This window comes from Pinus tabuliformis, chromosome 5_1, assembly GCF_031772625.1.
Source record: "Pinus tabuliformis cultivar Carrire ecotype Pingquan chromosome 5_1, CPIR1, whole genome shotgun sequence".
NCBI lineage: Eukaryota > Viridiplantae > Streptophyta > Pinopsida > Pinales > Pinaceae > Pinus > Pinus tabuliformis.
Genome location: NC_142305.1, coordinates 313,237,030 through 313,262,806, shown reverse-complemented (window position 1 = coordinate 313,262,806; position 25,777 = coordinate 313,237,030). Strand labels below are relative to the sequence as shown.

The 25,777-nt window shown below is 35.5% G+C and overlaps 1 protein-coding gene across 1 annotated transcript in view; it reads left to right on the top strand.

The window, feature by feature from the left end:
• Nucleotides 1–25,777, top strand: part of NRPA1 (nuclear RNA polymerase A1) — a 471,665-nt gene that overhangs the window by 248,514 nt on the left and 197,374 nt on the right. The window contains exon 15 of the mRNA XM_089432122.1: nucleotides 21,244–21,449. Coding sequence (XP_089288248.1) covers nucleotides 21,244–21,449 — 206 coding nt within the window. The remainder of the gene's footprint in view (nucleotides 1–21,243; nucleotides 21,450–25,777) is intronic.

Sequence of the window (25,777 nt, the reverse complement as noted above, 5' to 3'; positions counted from 1 at the left end):
TCAATGCAACCTGTTCACCCTATTTTGAGCAAATGGTTCGTGTTACTAATGATGGACTTTCAGGGTATAAGGCGTTTGGTTATGAGAAGCTCCGAACTGTGTTGGTGGATGAGGAGAAAGCCCATCTTGAGACGACAACGGCATCCTTGAAGGCATCTTAGAGTTTAGATAGATGCTCAATTGTTATGGATGGATGGACTAATTGTAGAAATTGTCCATTGATAAACATCATTGTCTCTTCACTATGTGGTCCTTATTTTCTCAGAGCCATTGATTGTTCTGGTCAAGAAAAGAGCACTATGTTCTTGAAAGACCAATTATGTGATGCCATTGCAGAGGTGGGGCCATCCAATGTTGTTTAAGTTATTATTGATGCATCTGCAGTGTGCAAAGTAGTAGGGGCAATGGTTCAGAATGAGTACAAGTTAGTGATAAGTTTCAACTTTCAAGTTTGATTTATTTTATATTTAAATTACATGAATTACATTTTTAATTTTGATTACAAGTTTGATTTGTTTTCTAATTTTTAACAATAAACATTTTGATTTATTAATATTTTAATTTTGTCCTTGATGTATCCAAGCATATTATTTGGACACCACGCGCAGTGCATTATTTGAATAATGCATTGAAGGACATTGAAAAAATTGAATGGATTTGAGCATTAATTGAAAATGGCCGCAAAATTCAAATGTTCATATGCAACATCATCAATCACAAGCCATTTACCACAAGCATGCCAAAATGGAGCTTCTTAAACTAGCAGATACCCGATTTGAAACTTACTACATTTTACTTAGGTGGCTTATGGAGATGAAGGAGACTTTATTTGCCACAGTTGCCAGTGTCATGTGGGACTAGTGGAGGTTATCTACCTCAGATGCAACTTTGGTGGTGAAGAGGTTGATTTTGGATGATCATTTTTGGGTTGATGCCAATTTTGTTGTGGAATTTATAAAACCAATTTGTGATATGATCCGATATGTAGACACAGATGGTTCATGTTTAGGTGAAATTTATGAGAACATGGACTCCATGTGTGAGAGGATACAAACCATCATAGATAGGAAGGATCTTACTTTATGGCCACAACTAAAAGAGTTTATACATGGGTGATGGAATAAATTGAACACCCCTCTTCATATGGCAGCGTATGCAGTTTATCCAAAATGGTATGATACCACAACAAGAAGGGGGCATCCTTCCCAAGGTAGAGAGGTGTTCAAAGCACTGTTGACCGTTGTCAAGAGAATTTATGGTTGTACATAAGAATCCTCTGACATATGATCTCAATTTGCCCAATTTTCACGTGGCCGAGGTGCCTTTGGTTCACATGCATGTTTGGCCAATAGGTGCAAGAAGGATCTAATTGATTGGTGGTGCTTCATGGAGTTGATGCTCTTGACTTGCAACGATTTTCCATACGGTTACTTAAATAGGTAGCTATGTTGGAATTCCTCAACTTATATCTCAATTAAATTTTTATTTTATTTTATTTTATTTTTTATTCTTTTTGTTAATTTTTATTTTTTAATTAATTTAATGGGCTTCCCCTAACATTCAGTAAAGAGGAATAGGTTTGGGTCAAAGAACACAAATAACTTAGTGTACATTCATAACACACTTCGTCTCATATATCGAAAAGACCTTGAGTACAAGGAGGGTCCTTTTAAGAGACGAGACCAACACACAAATGATGCTATGTGTGTGGACGAGGAGATACAACTAAATGACCTTATTCAACTACGTCTAGCTGTATGGATGAGCAAGAGCCTCAAGATGAGAGTGATTCCTACCTAGAGAGCATGCTGACTGAAAACCTAATTGATGCTGATGACATGGTTTGAGGAAGCCATTGTTCACTGTTTTGAAATTTCGTAGTTCATGTTTGGAGATGACTTAAGGCAAATTTTGAATGTAGTGTGACACTGGACATATATCATGATTCTTATTAATATGTAAGCTCCAATTTGCACTTGATATCAAACTAGAAATTTGAAATTTCAATGTGAATGTTTAATGATGTGCATGTTTAAATCTTTAAAGTTTAATTCATAAATATTTTTTTTTCTTGTTTAAAGTTGGAAATTATACAAGTTCATATATATATATATATATTAACCCCTAATGAAACCATGTACCATATTTCAAAAATTGACGTACCTGTCCTTGAACCCACATTTCTTGGCAACATAGCTTGAAACTTATTGAAAACTTCATCTTTTGCTTTCAAGAAATAGATGCATGTTTTGCGTGAGAAATCATCAATAAAAGTGATATAATAGAAAAATTTACATAGGCATGGTACAATCATTTTTTTTGCATACATCTAAATGTATATTGTCCATGATCCCCTTGGATCTATTGTCTCTGCTTGGAAAACTTCCCTTGGCATTCTTGCCAAGTGCACAACCCTTGCATAGTTCATGATGTTGCACCTTCATATCTGGTAGACCTGTGACCATTTTGCTCAAATCTAGCAAGGCTCTTTAGCTGAGGTGAGCAGGTCTTCGGTGCCATAACTCGCTGGACCTAATACTATTGTGTACAAGAGCTTGTGTTGGGTGTCCCTTTAATTTATATAATCCTTCCTCTCGGAGACCAATCACATCGACTGAATCTATACTTGAACCCTCAGGCCATAGAAGGACTTGGCCATCAACAAACGCTATTGTGAAGCGTCGATATTCTAAACCAGCTAAGTCACCTGACATGGGGATTGAGGATTCGTAGGATACGGGTATTTGAGTGTCGGATTCAGACACGTTGAACCCCCGGAACAGGACACGTAGGATTCGTTATATATTATTTTATTATATATATATATATATATATATATATATTAAAAATTAGATATTTCTTAAACACAAATTCTCATTAATGATACAAATTCATTGATTTCAAACATAGATCTTCATCTAGATGTTTGTTTTACTGTTTACAAAGTAAGTTAGTAATATTATAGCATGCATAATACATACAAAATTCAAATACATGTCACTTAAATCATGATTCATAAATGAAAGACAACTTACAAGATAGTAAGATAAAGATAGTGACAACTGTAGTTTTCTCATTAAGTCATCAAATCAAAATGTGTTACATAGGCAGTGCAATGCCAATGGCGAACTGTACATTCATATCTTTGTGCGCTGTAATATTTATATGTTTAAACCTGCAGAGACTACAATAACATATGATGTACTACCCAGCAAGAGATTAATTTCCAGAATTACACACAGGGTGAACTGTTCGTACTTCACATGGTATCATTTGTATTATTTGGGTTTCAAATAGGTGTTCAAAAACATTTAATGAAATAGCTGGGTATACATACATCTATGCTCTTGCAGCCCAGGGTTAGACATAGTAATTACAGTCAACCACTTAATGACTGTGATGCATTCTTGTGGCACGTATAGCTAAAGTTAATTCATGATTATGGTCACCATTCTTTCAGTAGTGTAGACACAACATGTAGGATTTCACACAAGTGTATACTTATTTAATAAAGATCTAGGCTATGAATTGTAGCATTCCTTTTACCACACAAGAATCTATTAATGCAAGCATCATAAACTTCAATAGTGTCCATAACCACCCTTAATGCTGAGATTAATTAGACTCGAGAGTCCATGCATATAGAGTATTGCAATTTTCACTTCTTGGGATTCGAATCCCAAAGTGGGACACATTGTGTCCTAACAGGACACGACCGGGATTCAATTGTGTCCCGTTAGGACAAGTCGTGTCCCATTTTGGGATTCGAATCTCCAACGAATCGTGTCTGATTCGTGGGATACAGACACATCACCTAGTTTGAGCGAATCTGGTTTCATAGTAAACCAGAGATAAAGAGAAGATTCTTCTTCAAATATTATACAAGCAATAAATCTTTTTTGAAATGGAGTTACCTGAATCAAGCTAGTAGGATGTTTCTGCTACTCCTTTTACTGCATGCTTTGAATCATCTCCAACTTCCACTTGAAGGGATGAACTCCTTTTTGTCAAATTTATTACAAAATTTTGGAACCCAGTCACGTGCTTGGAAGCACCACTGTCTACTAGCCAAATATCGTTTCCTTGAGTGATGGTGCTTGTGAGCGCTGAGACAATGACATACTCCTCATCTTTTGTCTCTGTTGTCTTTATCTGAGATGTAGACTCCATATCTGCTCCATGTGCATGATGTTTTCTTTTTCCTTTTCCTTGAGAACTCTAGTAAGCAAAGTGTCCCAACTTCTGACAGTTGTAACAACTAGTCTTAGATACCTTCTTCTTCTAATATTGACTAATCTTCTATTTTTCTTCGGATTGTTGTTTCTTATTTCTTTTCCTTTCTTCACATGAGCAACAATAGCTTGATTTGATTCATCATTGGTCTTTTTTGTCTTGGATATCATTCTTGATTCTTCTTGAGCACAATCTGTCCATGGCTTAGCAAATTTAGGTAATTTCCTTCTTGCTCAAATTCCTTGAACAAATTCATTCCAAGAAAAAGGAAAACCATTTAGAGTTGTAGTCATAAGCTCTGCATCATCCATTGAATTTCCTATCGCTGTTAGCTGATCCTTGATCTCAGAAATCCTCATGAAGTAGGTAGAAACTGAATATGATTTGTTCATCATTACATTTCTAAGTTGATGCCTTAGACTTAGCTTCCTGCTTGTATTCTTGCTTTCATATAATATTGATAAGGCATCAAACATTTCCTTTGGTGTCATCAATTTTGATACATGAAGAATTAAGTGGTCTTTAATTGAATCTGACAAGATATTTTTGGACCTTAATCACATTCTTATTATGCTTTGCCTTGGCATATTCCTCTTCTGGTTTTGGGAGGTCTTTCTTGACATAATCCAATAACTCATTCTCTTCTAGGATGAGAAGTATTCTATGCTTCCATGATCTGAAATTGTCTTCTCCATCTAGCCTATCTTCTACTCTGAGATTGGACACCATCTTGTAAATGACAAATTAAATTAACTTATTTCCAACTATGGAGTAGTGTTTGTCTTAACATGCACTTCACTTTAAGAAAGCCTTTTGTTTTGTTTTATATGGTAGGAAATACCATGAGCCAATGGTTTACCAAAACCATGGACCTATAAACCACCAACCGTTGAAAAAATCATGAACTAAGTAACCGGATTCGTCCATATAGCCCGACGAACCAGAATCCTGCGTGTCCGGTACGATTCACCCAAAAATCTAATCCTAAACTTGGATTATTCGAATCCTAAACGAATCCTATTAGGATTCTTCGAATCCTAAACGAATCCCGATTTTGGCCAGCGACTCCCAGAAAAGTGACTGCCACGGGTTAAAAAATGCCGCATTTCTTCATTTCATTCACGCTGTTTGTCATTTGGGTCTCCATTTTTTGGGCTATTTGCAAGGAGAGAAGGGTTTGGAGCAAGGAGCTAAGGGAGTAGAGCGTTCGACAAGGAGATTCAAGCACCAGGGAAGTGCATTTCAACTCCATTTTTTTGTATTTCTTATTTTGTTACAACAGTTTTTATATGATTTTTTGTTTACAAATTTGTGCATGTTTTGTTCATTTCTTTTACAATATTCATGGCTCAATCAAAGACAACAGTTAGGGGCCAAGGGAAGGGCAAGAATGTCTCCATTGGAGATGCTTCTCCTCTCCCAATACATCAGAGTTTTCTATTTCTATTTTCCATTGGTATTGCACCAACACTACCTATGTAACACATTTTGATTTGATGACTTAATGAGAAAACTACAGTTGTGAGTGTGTTTATCTTACTATCTTGTAGTTGTAAGTTGTCTTTCATTTATGAATTATGAATCATGATTTATGTGACCACTTACATGTATTTAAATTTTGTATGTACTATGCATGCTATAGATGAAGATCTATGTTTGAAATCAATAAATTTGTATCATTAATTAAAATTTGTGTAAGAAATATCTAATTTTTAATATATATATATATATATATATATATTTTAATAAAATAATATATAACGAATCCTACGTGTCTTGTTCCGGGGGGTCAACATGTCCGAATCCAATACTACGAATCTCGAATCCCCGTGTCAGGTGACTTAGATCATGAAATGATACATAAATTCTTTATATTATAGTAATTAAATAAAATTTACAAAGAATTACCGTCCACCATAATTTATGGAATTTTTTTCATAAATTTAGGTCGAGTAAAAAGTAAATATGTTGTTACATAAGGATTGTCACAACCCAAAAATATAACACGTATTTTTCCTTGCAAAATCTTCTTGCTTTGAAACCATGTTGAATTCTTTCTTATTTTTAGATCTTGGTAAATATTGCCTTATGATCAATAATTGCACTCTTGAAAAATTCTCAACGTTAATTTTGTTTTTGCAATCGAGTAAATATTATTAGATTGATAAGATATATGAGATATTTATTCATGTCCGATTACAATTGAGGGCTGTTATGAATATAATTCATAACAAGTAAATAAATAAAATAAATGTAAATATTAAATAATCAAATATTGATTATGTTAAATGGCCATTAAGTTAAGTGAAAAGGCATGTCTAGAAGTCATGCCCAGTCACGAAAGGACACTTGCTTAGGTATATATATGCGGGTCCTCATTGTAACATTCATCACTTATACATTTATAGATATATATAATAAATTATTATTACAAAATACCTCTGGTGTATTTTTAACATTTAATTCAACAAGCTATTAGTTTTGATTCTTCAGTGGTATCATAGCCATAGCGCACAATATAATTATGCGAGTCTTTGAACGTTGTTCGCTGCACAATCTACCATTACGTTTACGTCCTAAATGCATTGAGCAGTATAGTAAAATTCAAGAAGCATTTCAACGTTTAGAAAAATCATTTGCAGAAGTTAAAGCATGTTGAAAGGAAATCGGTAATAAGGAAGATAATAGCGACAATGAAGAAGACATTGTTGATAATGATGAATATGAAAATGATACAGATCAAGATGATGATTCTAATGATAACGAGGATGAAGATGAGGTCGATAAGGACTATCTTGAGAAACAAGAAGATGAACAATATCATGATTATGAGGAAGATGATGAAGAAGATTCACATGAACATGAAAATGATCTCAACAACGATTGTGATGAGAATGATAGTCAAAGTGGGTATATGAAAACTAGAGAAGGAAACCACTCAAAATCCGAATCCAATTGGGAATATGAAAAAAAAGAAGTAGCTTATCTTGTTTCTCATTCAGATCAGAATGAGCTTACAGAGTCCCCCGAAATCCCATGGACCTCCAATGGAAAAATGTTGGCTGTCATACAACAACAACAAAATTCTGATTCTAAACTTGTCCCACATGCAATTCAAACGCAAGATCTGGATATTGAAGGTAAGAATGGGTTGCAGAAATTCTTGTCTAACAAACCTGACAGTAAGGTACACAAGTTCAGAGTGATAGCTAAGGATGCTTCTTCCTCCTTAAAATACCTTAGAGATGTTGAAACACAACAATATTCTGCAAGAGCAAGACCAGAATTGTCTGAATTAGGCATGAAAGTTCGAGGTAAAAGGAGCTTCCAAGTTTCTAGTCGAGCCAAAGAGCAAGGATGGAGGGATAGGTTGATTTTATCTCTAGGATGTTGCTCACTTCAGAGACTTCTAGATGCAATGAAAAGCTATCTCCAAAATCTTTCCAGTATAATGCAGACTTGAGAACATAGTCGGGAGTTAGAAATGTTGTTATGATGCCTCCACATGTTGGGGTAAGCAGCAGTTCCAACCATGGCCCATCTTATGAAGGTGTCCCAGTATATATATACCCTCTGAGTGAAAGGAAATTTGAAACTGGACAAAAAAGGTTACCATCAATAAGATTGTCTTTGAATGAAGTATGGAACCAGGATACTGGAGGCCGACAAGGTTCTTTCCCACCCAAATTTTTCACTGGTTCTATGTTGAATAACACCTTTGTTGCCCCCAAACAAGTTAGTAAGGTCATTAGAGTTGGAGCCGCAAGAACAGACATAACTAAAGACGTAGTTCTTTGGGACTTTATTGATCGAGTTGCAAGTTCCCCATCATCACGTGAAGCAATGATGTTGTCTTCTTATTTTCGAACATCTGCTCTTGATGGCACATGGCGACCTCAGGGAATTCTAGTTGTACATCTTTAGGAGCCTCAGTTAGTGGTCTATGATATTGCAGGTTCACATGATCACAACTTTTTTGTAACAATATTAGATGATTGTACAGTTAAAATATGCGACAGTCGTAGACTAGAAAAATACATATATTTCCATTCAAGATTAACTTATTCTCTAGATGATCGTCGAGCCTTGCATGTCACGATGTTTTATGGGGGATTCCAAGTTGCTGTGGCATCAAGCAACGACACTGTCAATGTATTTTCTGCTGATTATGTACCAAGGGCTGGGGGCAATGTTGAGAGATACTTTGCAATTTCAAACATTAAGAAGAAAGAGACCCAACAAGGAGCAGTGCTGAGTTTGCAAAGCTATGCTATAGAGAGCTCTCCAAGGATATTTTACAACACTCAACATAATGGAATCCATCTGTGGAACTTAAGGGCACAAAATAATGCATAAACATTGAAATCAGGTCCAGAAAAAGAATATGTTTCTTCAGTTGTACTTGGCCCCTGCCAGAATTCGCTTATGTCAAGTTCTTCTGGAGGTGTGCTTACCCTTTGGGATTTGCGGTTTTTTATCCCAGTAAGTACATGGCAGTATACCAAGGGTTACCCTGTGTAGAAAATGTGTCTTCTAATGCCAACTAAAAATTCTTCCTCGTGCTTTTCCACTGCTGACCACTGTTTTTGCTCCACGTTCCTCTTGCTGGCCGACGAATTCGGATGCATATATTCTGCACACTCCAAGAGATGTGATGGAATTATATATATATATATATATATATAAAGTATTAGAAAAAAAAGTCAAAAAAAGAAGAAGGAAATATACATATAAAAAAATAGATTAAAAAAAAGATATATTGAATTTAAAAAATTAATAATAATAAAAAAAAGAAAGATAGATTAAACTTACCATATTTTGTCGGACGATTAAACTTACCATATTTTGTCGCATCCGACATCATCGTCCATCGTTGACCCTACACCACACACCACAGAGTTGTCTTGTTGCAACGACCGCTTGTAGATCTGCAATCCACCGCCAACGAGCCACCGCCTACACAAGTTGCGGTCTTCGGTATTCTTAAGGTCGTCGTCCAACACTACCAAAGTCATTGTCGCTCATTGTCCACAACCGCTCCATAAACCATCACCTTATCCGTTAACATTCCAAGGCTTCCTTGATCGCTGCCACAAGCATCGCCACCAACCGTTGTGGTTTCCTTTTGTTTCCCTGTGACTTTGCACCACTCGACCAACCAACACCATCCGCTGCCCAACATCGTCTTTGTATCACACCTACATCGTCTTCTAGAATATTATCCGCAACTCAACATGCTCACTATCATCACACCCGTTACCCCGACCCACTGTCACTTCCCTCAAGTCGTGCCGTGTGCACCCTTACCTTTTCCGCCATTCTTCAATCGCTACAGTCCAACCAAAGTCCTGTCTGCACGTTGTCCCTGCCCATTGCAATTCTGATTCATTAATTAACGCCCGACCCACCAATCAAGTCCCTCTCCCGTTGTTCGAACCTGTTCGTAACAATATAGTTACATAGTAATAACCATTCGAATAATGGTTACGCTTGAACCTATTCGTAATTATACATAGTACTAAAAACCATTCAAATAATTATATATAACATATAGTTATAATATAACTAATTATTTAATTAATTCAGTATTCCATGGGGACGTGTCCCCCAGGGTCGTGTGTGCACACCCTTGCACCCCACGCACTCGGGACGGGGGGACGTCTAGGGAAACGTTTCCCCACATTCCCCTTTTGGGGAGACGCGTGGAGATGCAGGGGGGACGTTTCCCCAATGTGGGGGATGCGACGCCCTCAATATGGGCTATGTGTCCCCCATTGAATTTGCTTGTAAACAATGATTTATGACAAGGAAAACCTAGTATTTGACCATATTTCCCTACTAATGCTATGCAATTCATGGTAATGTTAAATTCTTAAAGTAAAAGGATGAAAACAAAAGATAAAGGAGAATGTCACAAAGATAAAGGAGAATGTCACTTTTACTTAAGTTTTTAACATTACCATGAAATGACTCAGGATGTTTGAGAGTGGTTCCGACCTCATTGGATTTCATATGGAGAAAGTAGAATTTTAGATTTCACTCAAAATCCAGCAGACTTAACAGTTTTTTAGGAATTCAGGATTTGATGGATTGCAATGTTTCCATTGCATTTTGTCATGTACAAGGGTATGGAATTAGTATTTAATCAAGAGCACCAAGCCCTCTTTGTAATTTAGAGTGACTTTTAGACTCATCACTCCACTGTTTTTGAGTTTTAGTTATATCAATTTACTATTCCAGTATTCAGATTTCAGTATCTATTATAGTCTATTATGCTTAGTACTAATTAGATTCTAGAATGATGAATTCTAATTTTAAATCAATTTAGAATCTAGAATGATGAATTTAATTTTTAAATCAATGTAGATTCTAGAATGGTAAATAATGAATAATGAATATGGATTGGAGTATTTCATTTTTGAATCTCATGGTATATGGATGAATCATGTATGTATTAGTAAGGATGATGAGTATGGATCAATGTATTTCATTATTTAATTCAATTATATATGTATCATTGTATGTATGCTTTCATTATTGAATATGAATTTTGATATATATATATATATATATATATTAAAAGGAAAAAAATATATACCCCAACGTCCCCCCATCCTCTCTAAATTTCCCTAAAATTTGAGGGTACTCCCACACATCCCCCTTGTGCGTCTACCCGCACCCACGTCTCCCCATTCCAAAAGATAGAAAGTGTTGTCATATATATATATATATATATATATATATATATATATATAAAAGAAGAAGAAAGAAACTTATTATTTAAAAAAATATATATATTTAAAAAAAATTATATATAGATAAAAAAAATCGATAACCCTAAATTTAAGGCAGTGTTACCAAACGAATTATACAGGGAGAGGTGCCAATGGCATTGGGTTAGATAGGTTGAGATAAGAAATGCAAACTGAAGGAAACTGCCGACAATAAGCTTTGAGGACAAAGCTTTTGAAGGAAGGGGCTATGTTATGAATATAATTCATAACAAGTAAATAAATAAAATAAATGTAAATATTAAATAATCAAATATTGATTCTGTTAAATAGTCATTAAGTTAAGTGAAAAGGCATGTCTAAAAGACATGCTTAGTCACGAAAGGACACTTGCTTAGGTATATATATGTGGGTCCTCATTGTAACATTCCAACAAGCTATCAGTTTTGATTCTTCAAGGGACTTGATATATATACATAATCGAGGTGTCTTTTCATTTATACACGTCTTTTCAATAAGACATGTCTTTTTCTTTTTTAATTTATTTATTATTAATTAATTATTGATTATATATATTGTTGTACGTAATATATTATATATTATACATAGTTGTCCGGAAGGGAACACTTTTTGTTGCTATATAAATCGTCAACACTAATGTGCGTGTCTTGGCTATCTTTTGCATTTTGATTGTGGCCATCATATGCTCTTTCTGTTTCTTTTAGCTACATCAAGCTCTCAGGGTACATTTCCAGGTCCTAACCAGGTATGAGGATTTGTGGGTGCCAAATCCCAATGAACTAGTGGTTAGTTGAACCTGAAGAATGGAGGTGGAATATGGGCTTGTAATGTAAGATGTAAAGTGGTAAGTATGGAATAGGGCGAGATGGGGCTACACTATCTATATCATGATTCCCATGTAGTGCCCCTCCTATACCCATTGGGCCACTAGGGGAGATCTCACTGGAATAGGATTGAAAATTTACCCCCCATTTAAGGTGAGGGAACAAGACTACGATCAAGACCCTTCTTTCTTCCAAGTGATCCAGTAATCCATGTCAAATGCCCAAATACAAACAAGCATAAGGACCTTAATGAAAAATTGATCAGAAGCCCACCTTCCAACTTGTGCTCTTGCCAGATGTGCGAGGAAACATATGACTAATGCAGGTGTCAGAGATATGAATGGCATGCCGTCATCGACTACTAATGGGAGAAAAAAATCATTAATGGGGTCACCCATTTTGGGTGGGTAACAAGACACATGGGACACATCTAGGGCATGTGTCTGACACATGTTTGTCGTGTTTTTCTTGTTTAAGGACATGTGCTAAACACATTAGAGTCTCAAATACGTGTCCTGACATGTCTGTGTTTGATACATGGGGTACAAACATGGGCACTTAGTTGGGCGTTTCTTGTTACTTAGATGGTGACAAGAATGCCTCTTCTCTCTCCTGTTATATTTCCCTCTCTAATATGGAGTAGTGTCTCTTGTATTTACAAGCATTACCTTTTTTGTCCTCCCTTTGTCATGGATTTTTGTTTTGTTCTCGCCCTTCGAATCCTCTGATTTTTTAACATTTAAAAGTAATCTTGACACACACTTTATGTTGAATACTGAGTAGTCGTATTGATGTGTTTTTGTGTTGGAAATGATGAGAGGGGAGGTGAATCAATATTTCGTTAACTTTGACAATTTTTCACTTAGTTAATCGTGAAACTAAATTCACATCACATAATCAATCATCCACAATGTATGAACATGAAGATCAAAGTGCAAATCAAAATTTGAAAAAGAAATACTTGAATATTATATTTAATTTTTACAATATCTTGTGAGGACAACAATCCTCTATAAGCACTAACTTACAAAAATTGCAGCCTCCAACCTATTAAGAGTATGAGGACACCAATCTTCAGTAAGCACCAAATTATAGTAATTGCAGGTGCCAACCTGAACTGAGCCTTTAATACACCAGAAGTTGGACTTCAAACCATGCATGAACTTGGCCTTCACTACACCAGGACTTGGCCTTCAAACCAAGCCTGAACTAGTTTTTCAAATATCATAACTCAACTCTGAAACTCGGTCTTCAAACAAAAAAACTCATCCCTTGAAACTTGTCCTTCAGACAACAATACTTAGCTCTAAAACACAACCTTCACTGGAATAGGGCTAGGCCCTCAAATCGAAAATGCAACTTGACGTTAAGATAGGCTTAAGAATTAATCTCTACAGAGACAAAATTCAACCCTCAAGACAGGCCCAAGGCTTGATCTTCTCCTCAGCAGAGCTTGGCCTACTCTGCCTCCAAAGACACCTGTGCTGGATCCTCAAAAACAAACCTCAAACAAACTATAAACCCTTCCCTAGAATAATGCCAAATACCCTTGAAAAGATGTGCCAAAACGCTTCCAAACAAAGCTACTTCAACTCGACTTCACTTCACTTCTTGGTTCATGAGGTATGGATTTTGTACCTGCGCCCATGGAGGTATATAAGCCAGAGACCCTCACTGTAAACAATCATCATTCAAGTAATTAATAAAGATATATATGTTTTCATCATTTCTGATTTTTTATGCTCCATCTGGTATAGAGCCAGCATCTGCTGCAGCTCCTGTTTGCTGTTCAACACTGCTGTGAAAGCCACCGCCTTTTCCATAGTCCATTTGTCCGTGTTCCAGAGACCCAACACCATTCACTTCACTCTCCATTCTGTTCTTGTTTTTGTTCGCTTTGCCACCATTCCCAACAATCATTGTTGCACCGCATCCAATGCCACTCCGTTTTTCATTCCTCACCCTCTCCGTCCTTGTGCCCTACCGCGCCTGCGATGTCTCCCGGCCACGCCTATCTCCCGCTACAACTGACAAACCAACACCTCGACTATTCTGTCGCAGTTCGACTATTTTGTTGTAGTTCATCTACCATTCCTGACAAACTCGACGCCTGTCCGCTTTGCCACCTTTTGTCCACTAGAACGCCACGTTTTTCTTCCATCTAGTTATATATTTATAACTATAGTTATAGTTATATAACTTATTATCTAATAGTTATATAGGTTGATATATAATTAATATATTTTAAGTTAAAATAAATAAATAAATAAAGTTTGTATTAATTTGTTTTTCTTTAAAAAATAAAAAAAATTAGGGTCAAGTTAAGGAAGAAGGTTAAGCTGGATAAATATACACCACTACACACTCGATCAATGTCATCATCAATGACGATGAATGATTTTAATAAAAAATTGATAGATCTTGAGGCTAAAGTCACCGGACATGCCGAAAATATCGAGGAGCTCTAGAATACAACGAAGAGCATAGAACATCAGCTCTAGCAAAGTCATAATGAATTTAAAAAGGATCATGCAATCCTTTCAAATAAGGTGGATCGAAATCACAATGCAGCCTCAATAGCCTATGATCATGCAATGGCGATGTTGACTTGTATTTGTGACAAGTTGAAAATTACACTTGATCGAATACCCCAAATAATGAAGCTACTCAACATCCAAATTTTTTGGATGCATCAAACTCATCAGAACCACATCAAATCCCCAAGTCTCCAAAATGATCATCCATGGCCAATCAACAAATAGTAAGACGAATTTTCAAAATATGCAGCTCTGGAGTCAGTACTCAAATATGCATTTTTTGAATCAATACCCTTCTTCACTCCACTAGTTGCTACATATCAAAGAAGAACAAAAGTTGAGCTTTCTAAATTTGACGGTAAAGAGAAAAGCAGTGTTGTATGGTTCAATAAAGCAGAAGAATATTTCGAGATTTATGGTACTAATAATGATGATGAAAAGATCAAGCATGCATCCATGCAAATGGAAGGCGAAGGTATAATTGGTATATGTGGTGGAAGAAGGCAACACTTGCTATCTTTTGGACGAAATTTAAAAATGCATTCTTTAAGAGGTTCCAAGGTGTCAAGGAAGAAGAGTTTTTCTCAACACTTACCAGACTGCAACACAAAGGAGATGTGGACAAATACACTAGAGAATGGGAAACGTTAGCTACACGAGTACCTGGATTATCAGAAACTTGTCTCATTCAATCATACATCACGGGACTTAAACCCCATCTCTAGGTTGAGCTTGAGCTTCATGACATCACTTCTATAGAAGAAGCAACACATAAAGCAAAAGATGTTGAAAAGAAGCACGAAAAGATTATATGCGAGACGAAGATTTCCCCAAACTGCAAACATGAAAAATATAAAATATGTTCCACCACATCTTTGTGGAGGAAACAAAACTAGTTTGGAAATGTAGAGAATGAAAGAAAGTAAGTGCAAAGGTTGTGGCGAAAAATGGGACCCTAAACATAGATGTGCTAAGGGAAAAGGAACCAAGAACCTGTATACATGTGAAGCAATCAATGCTTCAGACAATGAATAATCAGACATAGAAGAAGTTGAAGATTCTCCACACTTTTCTCCAGAACTAGATAACGAGAATATCCCGCAAGTGTCATTGTCAACCATGACAGGTATATCGCAGCCCCAAACATTAATGTTAAAAGGCCATATCAAAAAGAACAATGTAATGGTTCTAATCAATACCAGTAGCACCCACAACATTTTGGACTCAACTATGTCGAAAAGGCTCAACATTTTTGCATTTCCCATGCCCAACATGAAAGTTATGGTAGCTGGCAGTAAGAAATTTGAAAAAGTAGGGAGATGCCATAAATTCAAGTTACAGATTCAAGACTATAATCTAGAATCTTCATTTTACACTATAACATTAGGAGGAGAGGATGTGGTCCTAAGTATCCAATGGCTACAAACCCCAGGTCCTTACTTTGCCAACCATGAAGAGCAATTTATAAAATTTAAATGGGAAGGGAAAAAATGCAAGTTATATGGGTTCTAGCCCCCTGAGAATCAAATTGTATCATCATCCCAGATGATGAAAATGATCCGGAAGGGAGCGCCAACTTATTTAGGGCAGTGTCATTAATTAGAAATGCTAACTTCAACTCTAGTTAACGAAGAGTCACCTAAAGTTCAAGAATTAATTCAAAAGCACGAAAAAGTGTTCCAAGACCTTCCAGTGAAGATGCCTCCATAAAGAGAAATCGAGCACACAATCAAAGTCAAATCAGGATCAAATCCCATGAACATCAAACTATATCGATATCCACATCATCAAAAAACCGAAATTGAGAGATTAGTCCAGGATCTTTTAAAATGTGGTATTATCACAAAAAGTAGAAGTCCATATGCTGCTCCAGTTGTATTAGTTTGAAAAAAAGATGGATCATTGAAACTATGCGTAGATTAACGAGGGCTAAACAAGATAACGATTAAGAACAAATATTCAATTCCTTTTATTAATGAAAAGATGGATGAACTACATGGAGCCAAATACTTTTCAAAATTAGATTTGAGATCAGGGTACTACCAAATAAGGATAAGGTTGTAAGATATAGCAAAAATTGCGTTTCGCGCACATGAAGGTCACTATGAATTTAAAATAATGCCTTTTGGTCTAACTAATGCTCCAACAACATTCCAAGCTACCATGAATGAGATATTTCGTCCATATCTAAGGAAGTTTGTGTTAGTATTATTCGTTGATATTCTAATTTATAGTAAAACGTGGATGGAGCATCTACAACATTTAGAACAAGTTCTCACTGTATTAGAAGAGCATTTATTTTATGCTAAGTAATCTACGTGCACTTTTGGTAAAGAGGAAGTAGAGTACCTCGAACATATAATATCCAAGGACAAAGCAAAAGTAGATCCTAGTAAAATCAAGGCTATAAGAGAGTGGCCCAAACCAATCACCATATCCAGGTTAAGGGGTTTCTTAGGGTTAACTGGATACTATCGAAGGTTTATTAAAAACTATGCCCATGTAGCTGCACCTCTGACAAACCTTCTAAAGAAAAATTCATTTCGTTGGAATGATGAAGCAGAAAAGTGTTTTAGAGACTTCAAAGAAATTATGTCCAATGCACTTGCGTTAGCAACTCTTGATTTTTCAAAGCCATTTCTAATTGAATGTGATGCTTTAGGTTTTGGGATAGTAGTATTGAATCATTGATGCAAGATGGTCATCCAATAGCTTTTGAAAAAAGGAAGGTCAATAAGTGACAACGTCTTAGGTCTACATACAACAAAGAAATGCTCGCTATTATGCACATACTATCCAAGTGGAGACAATATCTTTTGGGAAGTAAGTTCTTCGTACAAACAGAGCATAACAGTCTCCAGTACCTCCTCCAACAGAAAACGCTCTCTAAAGAACAGCACAAGTGGATTGAAAAAATTGCTACTTTTGACTTGGAGATATTACATAAAAGGGGTAAGGTTAATGTAGTGGCAGATGCTCTCTCCAGAAAAGATGAAGAAACATCCTTGTTTGCAATCTCAACTGTAATCCCAGAATGGCTTAATGAAATCCGAAGTGAATATGAAAATGACCCAAAAACATGTGCTATAATTAATAACCCTACTCAAAGTCCAAAATTCGAATGGAAAAACGATATTTTGTGGTATAGAGGGTGAACTTACCTTAGCCCTAACTCTAAATTTAAGTCCAAGGTCCTCCATGAATTCAATGACTCACTTTTCAGTAGGACATGCAGGGTTCTTTAAAACCTACTATAACACATCAGTTTTTTTTCTAGAAAGGAATGATGACATTCAAAAACATGTAGTAGAATGTGATCAGTGCCAAAGGAATAAAAGTGAAAGCCTTAAGACCCCTGGCCTACTCCATCCATTGAATATTCCGAATCAAAAGTGGGGAGAAGTATTAATGGATTTTTTTGAGGTATTGCCCATGTCAGACAAGAAGGAATCTAACAGAGTTTTTTTGAGGGATTACCCATGTCAGACAGGAAGGAAAAAATTCTCGTAGTTGTTGATAGACTTACAAAATATGCACACTTTATAGGGATGAATAAATCAGATTCAACAAAGGAGATCATTGAGATATTTTGTAAAAATGTCTGCAAATTACATGGCTTTCCCAAAGTCATTGTAAGTGATAGAGATGCCAAATTTAAAGGGAATTTTTGGAAGGAACTCTTTAAACATGTTGGGACATACCTCAACATGTGTTGAACATATCATCCTCAAACAGACGGACAAATCGAGACTGTCAATAAATGCTTAGAAGCTTACCTTTGTTGTCATGCAACAGATAAACAAAGTAAGTGGGCTCATTGGTTACACATCTTTGAGTGGTATCACACTTCTGCAAAAATGGCCCCATTTCAAGCTTTGTACTACTATGAACCTCCTAAATGGAAGGACTTGGCCTTCACCAAAACTAGACTTCCAGCAGTCAAAGACTAGTTAGAAGAGACCCAGAAAATCCTTCAAGCATTGAAAGAAAATCTAAATATTGCAAGGCATCACATGAAACAACAAGCCGACCAACTTAGATCAGAAAGAGAATTTGAAGTTGGAGAGTGGGTATTTGTTAAGCTTCAACCTTACAAAGAAGTATCCCTAAAGTAGAAGGGTAAAAACAAGCTGGCATCGAAATTATATGGACCGTACTAGATCAACAAAAAGATTAGCCAAGTGGCATATAGCTTAAGCCTTCCTGATAATAGTTGGCTTCAAAATGTTTTTCATGTATCTTGTCTTAAAAAGGCATTGGGCAGGCATCAATCAACACAAACGACTCTACCAATGTTAGATGATGAAGGCAAGCTCATTGTAGAACTAGAGGGGATCATCACCACCAGGGAGAAGGGGTTACATTCACGAATCGCGAGTGATTAAAGAATGCCTTATCAAGTGGAAGAATCAACCAAAAGAAGAAGCCTCTTGGGAGACAAAAGAAATTCATGAGAAACACCCATCGTTACGCATGCTTTGAGGACAAAGCATCTTTCAAGAGGGAAGCAATGTTACGTAAAAATTATTTAATTTTAGGTTAATTAGACAAAAGGGCACAATCATAAGATCATGCCCTTTCCCAAAAGGGTGCCCATGGCGGTATATAAGCTAGGGACCGTCATTTCTGAGTTTTTATGCTCCAGCCAGCTAGTGCAACTCGCAAAATGTATAATGAATATTCAAAAAATCATTTCTTCTCAATTGTGAGGAGTTAGAAGGCATGCCATATATCGTCGGGAAGGTCTCGGAATAAACTTTCCAACCATATATGCTATGCTCCCATTTGAGCTAGATAATTAGAGTAAAAATGCTTTCAAATATATAGGTTATCCAAATGGGGCCTGCTTATACTTTGGTTGGGTCATCCCGACAAAATATTTCATAGCTCCTCATACCTATGGAATTAGTGGAAGTGCCATATACTGCTGGAAAGGTATTAGAATATGCTATTTGACTATGTAATTTCTGTTGATTTTTCAGGATTTCCTAGACTGATAATCACTTCCAATGGTTTCTTCATTAATTTATCTTGTGTCACATTCATCATTAAAGAATTATACATAGAAAGTCTAAACTGTAAAACAATAATGACAATAAGATCAAGAAGAGACAGCCAAACATGAGATAAAAAATTATCTTGGGAAAATCCTAACCTGAGAAAATCCCAACAACCTTTTCTTAGAGACACTTGTCCAATTCAACAAGAGATACAATTTGATCTTCCAATAAAAAACAAAGTCAAACTGACCACAAACATACCCAAGTCAAACCTGGTCAACCAAAGACAATTCGGCCTCCGACACTTTCCTTAGAAATTTCAGTTTGCTATCTCAAAAATATACCTTCTTAATTCCCACATGTGAACAGAAGATGAATGTGAGTGATCCGAATTGGTGCTAAGACGAGGATGGATTGCCTTTATATAGTGATCTAATGTGCCTGAATAGGTATGTCTTTTGGGGTTGGCCGACTTGAAGTTCTTGGAGCCGACCATTCAAATCTTAGATTTGATTTTCCCTCCATTTTAAATTTCTTTCATGGCCAAGTTGGAGTAGCTGGGAAAACGGACTACAAGTACCCCAAAATTCAACAATTTCCTCTTTTAATTTGGACAGCCTTTGACATCAAAACAGCCATCTTCAACACTTTGGTCATTCACGGACTATAGTAAAATTATCTTAATCATAATTTACATAAAGGTGTATGCCTGATATTCTATTCCTTGCGCACATTTTCTATTACAAGTTTGGTTACTCGTTCACAATCCAAGCCCTTATTGTGCTTTTTTAAGCATTGTACTATTACCTAAATCCATGTGATTGGTGTATTTCTATAATATTAATAATGCAGAGGTCCTCTATGTATCTTCTTTTCTCAACACGTTGTATGCTGTTTTTTTTTTTAAATTTGTTCATAAAGTGTATTAACTGGTGTATTTCTAGTATAAATAATTAATATTAAAGAATGCAAATGTCCTCTATGCATTGTCTTTTCTCAGCACGTATGCTGTTTTAACTATTTTGTTCAGAAAGTGTCTTCTGGGTTTTATTTCCAGCTTGTGATACTTGTCGTATTAAGGTACTTGGTGGTGCTTAGGTGTGGGTATAACTGTTTTTTTATTTTTAAATTTATTTTTTATTTGGATTTTTTGGTGCGTGTGTGTAGTGCAGAAAATATTACAATGACCAGTATCTCAATTATTTTTGAGGCCAAAGTTAAAACAAGTATATTATTACATTTGTGAAAATTGGTTCCCAGAGATAAATAACAGTTAACAGAAAGAGGAAAATTCTGGCTGCTGCTGTTGAATAATCCTTCCTACTGTTTGAATGTAACATCCTAGAGATGAAAGCTGATGAATGATGATTCCTAATGTTGAAAGGTTCTAACCACAATCTGCTCACTCATAATAGAAGTGTAAAATGATGTGTGAATTTTGAATTGATTGATGGATGAACTGGATGACCTAAAGATTGCTTTGTGTTTTTGAAATAAATCTCCCAGGGCTTACGCAAAATCAGCGTTTTGTAGGAAAAAACTTAATTTTTTTCAAGTTACAATTTCAAGTGTTTGTTGTGTTTTTTCTCTCCTGAATACACGGGGGACAATGTATTGTAGAGATTGCTTTTGGGTGTACTTAGTAGGCATCCCTGAAGGACAGGGTATGTAGCCATGCAAGACTGATCTTAAAACACTTCTATTAATATAAATTAGGAGTTCAAAAGTTAAATTTACCATTCCTAGAAATTGACGAGAGAGGGTTGTACTCTTGAAAGTTTTGAAATGTTGAAGTCATACTATTGGGGAGGATTTCAATTCATAAGTAACTAAATTTTAGTACTAAGATTTTGAATTTCATTATTCAAATATGAAAGAGTATCATTTCTTGTTACAGATGTGATGTGTATCGAAGAGGAGATTGAAAAAGTTCTACGAACCAAGGGTGAAGTTGCATCTTCTAGGTTAGACAGGCTTATGTCCAGTGCCCTGAATCGCATAACATCTGAGGTGAACAATAGTCTGTTTCCAAAAGGATTGTTAAAGCCGTTTCCAGGCAACTGTCTCTCGCTGATGACGATGACTGGAGCAAAAGGTGGCTTGGTAAGTCTGAACATTCTGAAAATCCAGCGGTTGCTTTTTGCGAACGTATGTTTGCCCAGTTTTCTAAAATTAGTAGATAACAGAAATGAAAAATGGATTGATTAATGTTGTTTGGAAAGAGTAAACTGTGGAACCTTGTGGTTTAAAATAAAAGCATATCTTAGGGCCACAAGTGAGAAGGCTCACTATCACACTTTCTTAGTGCAAAAGTATGTTTGTCCAGTGTTTTAAAATTAGTAGATAAGATATAAATGAACAATGGATTGATTAATGTTATTTGGCAGGAATAAACTGAGTGTTTTGGCTTAAAATTAAAGCACATGTTAGGGCCATAGGTGACAAGGCTAACTATTCCCCTTTTGCATTTAACAGCTATTTCCAAAGCAATTATAGTTTAAAACATGAGATGGTTTCATGGGTTTGTGATTGGGAAATCTCCCTTGCTGAAACTCTAATTTATTTTCTGTTCATATAATTCACTCTGTTTATGCCCTATGACAAATCTGATATTGGACAACTCATAAGTTATTAAAATGAGTCCAGAAGTTGGAAGGAAAAAGCTTTACTCTTGAGTCTTTGCATAGACAGGCAGTAAGAATTAGATATTTTAAATGTTGTCAAGGTTGTGTGGGTTAAGGCTAATGTTATTGAAATTGGTGGAACTGGTCGGTCCGACTGGTTTGGGGGTCAAACTGGTCTGTTTCAAGGTTTGGAACCAGAAATGGTTGGTTCGGTACCAAGCTGGCTGGTTCGGTACCAAACTGGCTGGTTCAATACCAAATCGGTCTTTTTTCACTGAACCAGCGGATTCCATACAATTTGAATAATGATGTTATAGATGCAATTTTTTTTAAACAACAGTTTTTGAGTGGGACAGCCTGGTCTTTTTTCACTGAACCAGCGGATTCCACACAATTTGAATAATGATGTTATAGATGCAATTTTTTTTAAACAACAGTTTTTGAGTGGGACAGCCTAATATTCAAGCCTATGGCCCTAGTATTACTATGCAATTCATGGTAATGTTAAATTCTTAAAGTATTTCATTGACACTTTTACTTAAATTTTTAGCATTAGCATGAAATGACTCAAGATGTTTGAGAGTGGTTCCAACCTCACTGGATTTCGCATGGAGAAAATAGAATTTTAGATCTCACTCGAAATCCAGCAGACTTAACAATTTTTTAGGATTTAGGATTGGGGAGATTGCAATGTTTTCATTGGATTTTGTCATGTACGAGGGTATGGAACTAGTATTTAACTAAGTTACTAGGATACTGATATGGATACGGATTCGGATCCGGATACAGATTCACTAGTTTTTTTAAAAGCCAGGATTTGGATATGCCAAGGAAACGACAAGTACAAATAATTTAAATATATTTTTTATATTTTAAAAATAAAAATAAAAATAAAAATTTTTATATCTTATATTTTATAATTTATATACATTCGTAAAATGTAATACTTATATAAAACAATTAATATATTTTATTAATAACTTTAAGATTAAAGTACAAATAATTTAAATATGTTTTTTATATTTTTAAAAATAAAAATAAAAATAATAATTTTTAGATCTTATATTTTATAATTTATATACATTCGTAAAATGTAATACTTATATAAAGCAATTAATATATTTTATTAATAAATTAAAAATTAATATATTATTTATATATTTTATTAATAACTTTAAAATTAATATATTATTTATAAGTATTAAATATTAAGTATTCATCCAAATTAATTAGTTTACAATTAAAGTAAAACATAACAACAACTATTATAAAATTATAAACATAAATTAAATTAAAGGGACACGAACTACTTAGATTGGATTATAAATTGAATTGGATTTATTAATTTAATAAGAATTTATTATAAACCATCCAAGGCTTTATTAAATTTATTATAAACCATCCAAGACTAAACCTATGAGAGCTGGCAATTTAAAATTGGTAGCATAATAAGCTAATGTCAGACCTGGTCGGCCACTAAATAATCGCGGGATTCAACAATTGATTTTTCAATGATATTTCAAAAGTCCACACAAGCTACTAAATAATCGGGGGATTCAACAATAAAATTTTCAATAATATTTGTTTTTTTTGACATGGGGGAATCGGGATCCAACAATAGGTTTTTCAATAATATTTGAAATGTTCTGATACACATTTTTTAACATAACCCTAAAGTGAACTGAGCAGATCCTGGCGGATCCGGCTCCGAATCCATATTTGATCCGGGGATCCATAGTTCCAACAACCAGACCCACGGATTCGGTAACATAGGTATTTAATCAAGAGCACCAAGCCCTCATGTACCTTGATGTTAGTGGCATTGTTTGTCGAACTCTTCTATCACGATCCTACTAAAAATGTACCCATCACTCAAATAAAATCTTGACTTGACATTCTACGTCTTTTCTATCTTATTTTAATGCTGAGAGGGTGATATTGATGATGATGATGATATGTAGGCATTTGTTGTAACATGATTATATGCGAGGGGCCATCTAGAGCTTGCTTGTTGATGTATTTTTAGTTCATGTATGGATTGCACTCGATGCTATTCTGGTTATGTGCACCCTTACATGCTTTATAAATGAGAGCTTTTGCTTATTTGTATATAAATGGTTTGGATTCATATCGATGCGCATGAATACACTTATTTGCCTTCTTGAGACCTTCTGGCAAAGTTGCAAGCTTCATCTAGCAAGCTGCTATGTTACTATATACCCTTGCATCATTGGGATTTATTCTAAGAGCTTCAGTATAATGCTTTATAGCCTCAAGATACTGCTGCTGCTTAAAGAATTCATTTCCTTTATCCCTCTCTTCATATGCCAACTTTGGATCAAAATCTTCCTGTTGCTCCGAATGTTTTTTTACTTTTCAGCTTCATTAAGTTTCTTCAATGTATGTGGATTACGATGTTTTGTAAGTACTTTCTAGAAAGTTTCACTTGCTAGCTCATAGTCCTTAGAACATTTAGCTATCTTAACATATGCAATTACTTTTTTAGTCAAAGCCCGTGTAATCTGAATGAAGCTCCCCCCCTCTTTCAACAACCTTGTCACAGTCTTCAATGCAATCTTCATACTTCCCCATTCCCAAATAGACAACTGCTATGTTTGTTAAGAAGGATATATCTTCATCATCCAGATCCATTGCTTTCGAATAATGCTTAATAGCAACCTCAAAATCTTCTGCCTTATAAGCTGCATTTCCAAGTTCCTTTTCCTTCTGTGCCTTTGCTTTCCGAGTCGCCTTCTCTTTCTCCTCATCTGGAATATCCATTGGTTCTAGCTGACTTGGAGGTGGGCGTAATGGAAACTCCAGCTCTAAGGGAGGGACTACTAGTTTCTCCTTTTTCCTTTGCTCATATTGTTGCTCTTCTTCTAATTCATACTGATCCACTTCATCATGTATTATATCTTTTGGATGTAATCCCCTTTGTTCACTTCCTCCCTCCTCTGAAGTAGCCCTACCAACACTTTGCTCTGGACTATGCTGAGAAGCATATTCAGGTTGTTCTTCCTCGCCAAAATAACCAAAAACATCATGCATATCTATTGTTGAACGAGTTACATGGTGATCATCACCTTGATCACTTAGTTCTCTAATTGGCTCGATATCTTCTCCTTCTCCTTTACTTTCAACATCAACTTCATCTGAATCATCATCTTGATCTTTTTTATTTTCTTCACCGTTATTATCATCTTCCTTATTATCGATTTCCTTTCGACATGCTTTAACTTCTGCATATGATTTTTCTACTCGTTGAAATGATTCTTGAATTTTACTAAACTGCTCAACGCAATCAGGACGTGAATGTAATGGCACATTGTGCGGCGAACAACGTTCAATGACTCGCATGATTATATTGTGCGCTATGGCTCTGATACCACTGAAGCATCAAAATTGATAGCTTGTTGGCTTTAATGTAAAAATACACAAGAGGTATTTGTAATAATAATTTATTATATATAAAAATGTATAAGTGATTAAGGAGGTGTCCTTTCGTGACTGAGCGTGTCTTTTAGACATGCCTTTTCACTTAAATTAATGACTATTTAACATAATGAATATTTGATTATTTAATATTTACATTTCTTTTATTTATTTACTTGTTATGAGTTATATTCATAACAACCGACTTGATCTTGGACGTATTTTGACATTTTCAAGACAAAATAAATTTTCTCTTACAATTTACAACGTGCCTATAGGGTTTTCCATATATGATAATGACTCTTATACCTAGGACAAACCCTAGAAGCACTCAATGGGTGCTTGACCTATAAATAAAAGGACTTGAGCATG